We start from the raw sequence: 8,293 nt of genomic DNA, 5'->3' as shown, positions 1-8,293 counted from the left end.
CGTTCCGTCCTCCATCCCAGTGTTTCGCAACACCTCGGGTTCACCCATTTTGTTAGGTCCTGACCTCCCCGCCATGATCTCCCCGGTGGTTCATACAGGAGCTATTGCCGTTTTATCCTTACCCGTGGTCATGATGTTGAATATTCAAATAGCGGAGATTCACGAAAAGGTATCGCGCTATCCACCAGTGAGCGGTATTATTGGACTGATCCCTTGGTGGGAAATGTCCCTCATCCCAGATAATGATCACATTCCATTATTACCAACGAGCATAAGTACAAACTCTCTGAGATATACAGTTCATGCTGGAGAAATACAGGGTTGGACCAATTCGGAAACATCGGGCAATTCACTTCATACCTACTATTCCGTTCGGTTCTTGGTTTCTAGTCTAATTCTGTCAGTAGCCATGATTGGGGCTACAGTACTGACTATGCATAGGACTACTAGAGTTAAGAGACAGGACGTGTTCCGACAAAATGCTATTGATTCCAAGAGGACTATGATGAGGAGGACGACAGACCCACACCTACCCACCCCAGGTTCCGCCCCTACTATCTATAGGCCCCAATAAAGAAATACTTCTCACCAATATTGGGGCAGGGTAGGGGTGGGCGGGTGGGCCATGTGGGGGGGGGGCAGGTCGACATCCATGGGTAGGGGTGGGGTAGGTTGTGCCCCGAGCACGATTGAGAAAGTTTACGCTGGCCCCTCAAATTCTATGGGCGAAAGAAAGAAAGAAAGCTATATGCCGAACCTTCCTACCATTTCCCCCCACCCCGGGGTAGGGTGGGGTAGTCCCTCTCCTCTGCCCTTCTTCCCAACCCACCCCGGGTGTTTGAGTGTCTCTGCTCTGCTAGTAGAGGTAGGTTGGGGTTGAGGGCGTATAGAGTAGAGGAGGGTTTAAAGTCGGAAGGGTTGTCCCTGGCTCTCTCTGTAAGTGCTTGAGGTAAGGGCTTTTCTTGTTATCTGTTGTAGCGAGCCGCCCTCGGTCCCGATAACTTCTTTGGTTGGTTGCTTCCGTCGAGTGAATCGGTCCGTTCGTTGCTTGATTCTGTCCAGCCCTTTGCAGCCTTCTATAGCTATAGCTATAGTTGGGCCCTGCCTTCTATGCATCCATGGATTCCGATCCGTCCAATGAATGGAGTCCTATAGTGGTGGCGGCCGGCGGGTGGGAGTTCCATAGTTATGGTGGTGGGGAATAGGCTTCGGCAAGTCTTTAGCCGGGTTTTTCTTTCCGTTCCTTCGGTCCCCTACCCGGCCTGTTTGTGCCCGCCCTATCGCCGCCGGGGGGGTTCCATCTGGAGCTCCATGCTTGGTTGGTTGAAGTGAATGCTTCGTTCGCTGTCCTTCCGGCCGAGGAGTAGGGGAGGCCCCGCTACTCTAATAGCTATAATGGCTTAAGGTCCATACTATTTACGTAACATGAGTGGCCCCCCTCCTATTATATTGGGGTGATGCTATGCAAGTTCTATATAGTAGGGGGGGTATGGTCCTATAGTGATGCAGTCCATTCCCGACTGAGACTATAGTGATGCAGTCCATTTAATATGCCTAGTCTTATAGTGATGCAGTCCAGACTCTATACGGAACATGAGTGAGCCGGTGCCCGCCCCGATCAGGTACTATCTATAGGGGCGGCTGGAGGGCCCCTATCTGGGGAAGCCGATGGATAGCCCTACTATCGGAGATCCGACCTCTTATTCTTCTTCATAGCCGGTCCCACTACAGAATCTTCGGATCAGGGATGGATTGGGATTCGATCCGCCAATGTGACACCTTGACCTGAGGAGGCCCCCTACCTCGGGTTGGGGGCTTTATAGTGGGACTGCTGTACTGCTGAGTTCCAGTCGAAACGGATTCGATCTTGACTATACTAGCTAGACTAGACTAGACTCACGATTGAAGCCGGCCCCCATGGTCGAAACGGATGCGGGGCGATACGACTGATGTTGGGATTCTGACGGTGGGATGGATGGGCCTATAGATAGTAGGGGATCTGGACTAAGGGGCAGCCTCGAGCCATAAGCTCTTGACCCATTATTATAGCTTAAAATAGCGGGCTGATTAATTGACTGATTAATAAGAGGTGGGGGGGTAGTTATGGAGAAGTATAAAGATGCCGATCTCCAGGTATGGAGAGTTTGGATAGGGCATGATGGAGGAGTTGGGGAGTATTAATCTACGCCCCTCCGGGATGCCGATCTCCGATCAGGTCTTCATGATGGAGGAGTATGATGGACCCTCTCAACTACTATCGGCAGTGAGATGTGATGATGAGGCCCGCCCCCCCACTATAGGAAGGGTAGATAGGCAGAGGAATCGGCAATCTGCCCTATCTCTCCACTTACTACGATAAAGCAGTATCGGTTAATGACGATGCCTATCTCTCTCTAGGGGGTAGGTGTATTCATGTTGGTAGGCGGTTTGTAGGATCCGTGAACTGCATCCGAGTTCTCCGATTCCGTTAGTCTCGCCCCCGGAACTATTGTCCGGGTGGGTGGGAATCATAGGGTTCCCGGGTGGATATAGATTGTTGTTGGGTAGGGCCTTGAATCGCAGGTCGTTATGGCTTTCCCAGCTATCTCCGCTCGACCTAACGTATATAGAGCACTCGAGTGAGATTCGATTACAGCTATCGCTGCAGTTGTGGTTCTCTTCATAGTAGCATAGTAGCTTTCTTTAGATTCCTCTCCACCCGGATTCGCAGCTCCCGGCCTTGGACAGCCTCTTCGCCCTAGGAGAGATAGGGCATCCACGCCAATTGACTTCAGCAGCGAGAAGATAGGGGTAGGGCTTGCTTCAGCTATAATACTGACACGACATCAAGGACTAAGCCCCTACCTCCACTATAAAGGTAGGGGTGGAGGCTGGACTATCATTCATCCCTTGGACCATAGACCCGCCGAATCATACATAGACCCGGGTCCTTTAATCCCATCTTCTGTCTTTGAAGAACTCTAGTTATTCTTCTCCCGTCCCGATCAGTAGATCAGCGATCAGTAACTTTGAACTCGGAGCTGGGTGGGGGGGGGTCGGCGATGAAGAGAAAGGGCCCACCCCGGCACTATAGTCGATAGTAGGGCCACGACTGAGCAAGGGGTGGGTGGGAGGATATAGGATAACGGGTGGGTGGGAAGCCCTTATTAAAATAGTAGGGGTCCCAGGGTGGGAGGAAGATAAGGCGGCAAATCAGCCCGGGTGGGGGGGAACTCTAGGATGGGGGGCGTGTAGTTCCTCCCACCGGCAAGGGTGGGGGGGAACTATAGGGTGGGGGGTTTCTTTTTGTTGGGGGTGGGAATAGAAGTTGGTGCCCCTGCATTGGGAGGATCAGAGGTATAGTGGGCCAGTTGTCTCCAGCCGAGTGGTCGGACTTGCCCCCATGTTGGGCATTCGTGGGGCGTGGGTTTTGAGTAGCATAGATAGTTGTGGTTCAGCCGGCCGAAGCGGCCGAAGATGGGGTATAAATTGATATGGTTATGATGGCTAGGCATCTCCTTCTCCGTTCACAGATTGATCTACAGATTCAATCGACTATGGAATCAGTACCGGTTGTCCATACTTCAGCGTTAGGCGGCCCGGTGGATCTAGTTATCACGGTTAAAGAACTGACCTCAGATTCAAGCTCCCACTAACGGGATGCAAGCACCCGCTAGTTACAGGACTCAACCCGGCCGGCCCTTCTCCACAACCCCCCGGCGGCCCTTACCCAATGCATTTGATACCCATTTAGACGTGTTCAGCCCCCCCGAATAGTAGGGCTTACGCTCTTGGGCATTAGGGAGGGTCCGAGAAAGATTGGTTGAACGGAACCGGCCTTCCGGAAGTGGTTCCGGCGGGGCCGGTGGATGGTTACGGACCTTCTCTCTCAACTGTAAGGGGAAGGCAACTGTAAGGGGAAGGGAGAAGGTAGGATTGGGAAAGGTAGGGAAAGTAGGAGAGATAATTACCTCGGCCGGGGGCTTCAGCAACTATAGCCTCCTTCTTCTAGCAGGTTGATTAATGGCAGTGGGAGGGACTCGATAGTTGGCTAATCCCCCCCTTCTAGCAGGCTGATTAATGAAGTGGGAGGTCTATAGTTTTCTATGGCCCCTACTATTCTAAAGGGGGGCCTCGGGTATTACGTACAGGATTGAGTTAGCACGGTGGGAGAATTCAAAGTGGGAATACTTTATGCCCACCCAACTCGACAAAGCAATATTAGTTAGGTAGATTAGCAGGTTGCCCCGTAGAAGAGGTTGGGGTTCGAATCCCCTATGATCCTAGAATCCAAATCGATCGATCCCTTTAGAATAGTAGGGCCCATCCTGCGGCATCATTATAGATCGGCGGCTCAACTATATCCACCCACCCCTGCTCGATGTCAATTTGGGGGGCGGCCGGGGGAGTCGCCCGTTACGGAGCGCGGCCCATGCATCCAAAAAGTATCACCGGCTCTCGGGCCGGACTCAGTGTGGCGCGCTGAGTCAAAAAATGAACCCGAGCCAATCGGGGCGGTTGGTTTCTGTTGTGACCTCTCGATTGCACCACCATACTACAGCCGAGAGTCCAAACGAAGGCGGCAGGGCTGATGACCTTACCTTCCCGAATCAGCCCACCGTTAGGAGTCCAGTCCATCCCTTATTAGTTTAGGGCCAATCGGCCGGCGCCAGCGGCCTTTTGCGGCGTTGTTTTCGAGCGAGCTTTCTCGACTGCGAAGATGAGGGACGAACTGTTCCAGCCGATCAATTACAGAAGACGGCCTCTACAGAGAACGACCCGCCCGCGATAGGGACCCAAGGAACGAGGGTAGTAGGGTAGCTCCTACCACCACGGAAGAGCCGACGATCTATCCGACCACCCGGCCAGGGGGGAAGGAGTTCCCCGTTAATGGATCGAATCGGACTTTCCGGTTGGACGGACTGTAAGGTCCGCTCCCCGTCTCGTGTACCCTCTCCCTCTCCAATGGTCCAGTCGCTCGCTACCCTTACAGTCCGTCCAACCGGCCGATTCGATCCATTAACGGGGAACCCCACTACTATATAAAGAGTGCGCAAGAAGGTAGGCCATATGTACTGATTCAGTTCGGGAGACATGGCCACAACAGGGATAGTTCAATGGAGAGATGGCCTATTACTTTCCCTTCCCCACCCCGAATATGCGGAGTTTCGGTTCGCTTTCACATATGAGCCAGACTTTCGACGAAAGGGGTCGATTCTAGCAACTATAATTGCTTCGAGATAGCGTCAAAGTAGCGGGCTGATTCCGTACTCTAACAAGCTGATAAGGGGTGGGTGGGAGGAACTACTATAGTTGTTGGCTATGGGGGCCGTATTCATTTTTTGGATTAATTCCAGATTAATCAGCTTGCTAGGGTAAGCATTCATGGGGAATTATATCGGGCAGCAGGGTGGGGATTATAGTTGCTCGTCGTGATGCCGCGGCCTAAGAATAAGTGATGGGGCTGCTGAATCAACTCCCTACCAGCACTGGATCGAATCCTGCTTTTCACGGATAGAAGGTACCAACTACTATTACTTAGGGCTCCGCTAGATCGTATCAATTATCTGTGGTGTTTGCCTATGCAGGGCCGAATAAACGCTCATTCGGGAACCGGCCCCTAACCAATTTTGTGATCTACCAGTCCCTAATCAACACCAGTGCTTTCCCCCTCCCACCTCTGGATATGTAGTTAGCTTCTTCAGGAGCATACAGAAACATGTTTCGGAGCCCTTAGAATAGTAGGGCCCTTAGAATAGTAGGGCGAAGATAAACTCTTTAATAAAAAAACATCTCAACATTTATGATATGACCGGCGATGCGTAATAGGGGGACAACATGAAGGAACTAAAGGTTCTATGGGTCACTGGGTGGGAGGAGATGTATGTCCGCGAGACTTTTGATCAATGAATTGATCCGGGGTGGGGGGAAATATTGACGAAAAATCAATGGGTCGGCCAAATAAACTCTAGGCAGTCATATGACCTAAACTTTTGATCAATTCCGATAACTCCATAGAATTTTAGGGGCCCTCCAACCCATATTAAACAATTTATGTTCGATATCAATTTTCATTCTATACGTAACATGCCGGATTAAAGAAGAATAAACTGTGCTGGCGCCCAGTAGGTTCCTGAGAATCGCGGTGGGTAGGGTGGGCGTGTTAGTTATTTTCTAATACTCTTCCCCTCTCCATGATACTGGCCGAGCCGACGCCCTATATCTATATAGCAGGATGCCATGACTATGGCTATAACCGCTGTAACATGAATCGAATCCGAATCTCGCTGTAACGTGAATCCGGTAACAACTATGAATAAGTGGGCTCTTACCAACATCATCTTGAATATGTTGGGAACATGACAGCTCGTCATAACCGCGTGAATCCATCCGGTAACAACTAATCGTAACCGCATAAATGTGACCACTCAACCATTCCGGCTAGAGTCTCATTCGACATTGATGGGCTCGACCACCTACCTTCTTTCCCTTCTCCTGCCCCGGCCCTACGGGGCGGGAAGGTCATTGTTCCGATCATGTCGTCCACAGGTCTCGTCCACGGTCATTGTCATCTATGCGCCTTCAGGTCTGCATTGGCCACCCAGCATCGTACTCGTATCGTTGAGCCCGCCAGCATTACTATATCATGTTACGAGAATCATGACCGTACGATGTTGATATCACGTTACGTTCATAATCTTCCCACACTTGCTCCTACACTTAACTTGTCGAGCAAGCCCACTTATTCATGTTGGTAAGATGATTCATGTGACGCCAAGAGAGCTGTTTGCCATCCATTTATCTCAACTCAACCGACGACCCATTGTTAGCCCTCGGAACCCTTAGAATAGTAGGGGCCTCCCAAAAATGAATCTACCCTCACGCTAGAATTCCCAGGGCCTCCCACCCACCCCGGTACCGTTCAGTGGTTGATACGTCCCCACGTCCCCCCCTCCGCTGATTCCCCTGCTGCTCCAGCCTCCATGGTCGGATAACCCGTTGGTTGGTCCACTAATCCATGACCTATTACCGAATCGGGATCCCCGTAGGGGCCGGTCCATCCCCTCCTTTTCTGGAATCCGATATGTGGGCGGATGGTGAGTAATCCCAGCCGGTCATGAATGTGCCAGGATCGGTTTGAGACGATCGACTCGCCCCTATGATTCCCTCCCACCTTATTCTAGCGTATTCTAGCTTACTCTAGCAGGTTTCTCCATATCAAATAGTAGGGCCGAATTAATTACTGATTAATAACTATAGATGCCACCCGATTCCGAAATGGATAGTCGACCTGTCCATGCATCCCTTATCGATGCAGCACCACTGGCATCCGCCCCTTATTTAGATTATTGCACCTCTATCCCCAGCATTCACCCTACCTGATCCCGGCACGGGAGTTGATGAAAGGATCCCTCCCTCGGTGATGCTCTACTCTCTTCTATGGCCATGAAGAACACCCGCTACTGAAATCGCTGCTCCAGCCGATGCTGCCACCTCCCCCGCTAATGAAAGAGATATTGGGAGTGAACCGTGCGATCGATGTAATGGAGGACCCATCCTCTGGCCAGCAGAAGAATAGCCTGCCTGGACGCGATAGGGAAGGGTAGGCCTTATGACTCTTGTATTCATGCCTGCCTGCCTGTTCATTAGCCCACTAAACGGGAAACTCTAATTCCCCCCACCCCCCCTCTATATAGTTACTCCAATCCTACACAATTCGAGGCACCCAACTAGAGTTCCCTCCCACCCAACCCTGGCGAATAGGCAACCTCAATTATTGAGAGTTGGCGTACATTAATTGACGGCTACCCCGAATAGCCCTACAATAACAACAGTTAATGGCATCAGCTCGCTAGCCCTACAATAACAACAGCCGGGCCCCCTACAATTTGATAGGACGTATAGAATCGAGCACAACTAGAGTAGTTTTGTTGGAGGCCCCAACCGGGGTGGGTGGGAGGACAATTACTATAGTTGGGGCCAGGGTAGAAAAAAGGGTACTCAATTCTATGGCCTACTATTCAAAGCCATGGGGCCGGGGCTACAATTCGGCGTTGGTGGGTGGGGGGTATGGTTCAGTCGGTTCAATGCCTACTGTCTCGGCCCTACTATTCTATTCTTATCATACTCAAAATGGCTGGCCCGAGTTTGATCCGTAATATGTTCTTTCAGAAATCAAGAACAACCGGTGGGCCCCTACTATTCTATGGTAGCTGCCCCAGTTGGTAATACATATACAATATTTTGATCCCACCGGAACTCTATATCCACCCACCACTACCCTCGCGGGCCCCATGAATGCACACTGCCATTA

General features: G+C 51.2%; 1 protein-coding gene across 1 annotated transcript; it reads left to right on the top strand.

The window, feature by feature from the left end:
- Positions 1-10: 10 nt before the first annotated feature.
- LOC131066024 (NADH-ubiquinone oxidoreductase chain 6-like) lies at positions 11-574 on the top strand (the record flags this gene model as incomplete). The annotated part of the gene is made up of 1 exon (XM_058000703.2): positions 11-574. A coding segment is annotated over one exon (564 nt), but the record flags the coding sequence as incomplete, so codon positions are not given.
- Positions 575-8,293: the final 7,719 nt, after the last annotated feature.

This window comes from Cryptomeria japonica, unplaced genomic scaffold, assembly GCF_030272615.1.
Source record: "Cryptomeria japonica unplaced genomic scaffold, Sugi_1.0 HiC_scaffold_1349, whole genome shotgun sequence".
Taxonomy (NCBI): Eukaryota; Viridiplantae; Streptophyta; class Pinopsida; order Cupressales; family Cupressaceae; genus Cryptomeria; species Cryptomeria japonica.
This window is presented reverse-complemented; position numbering and strand designations above follow the sequence as displayed.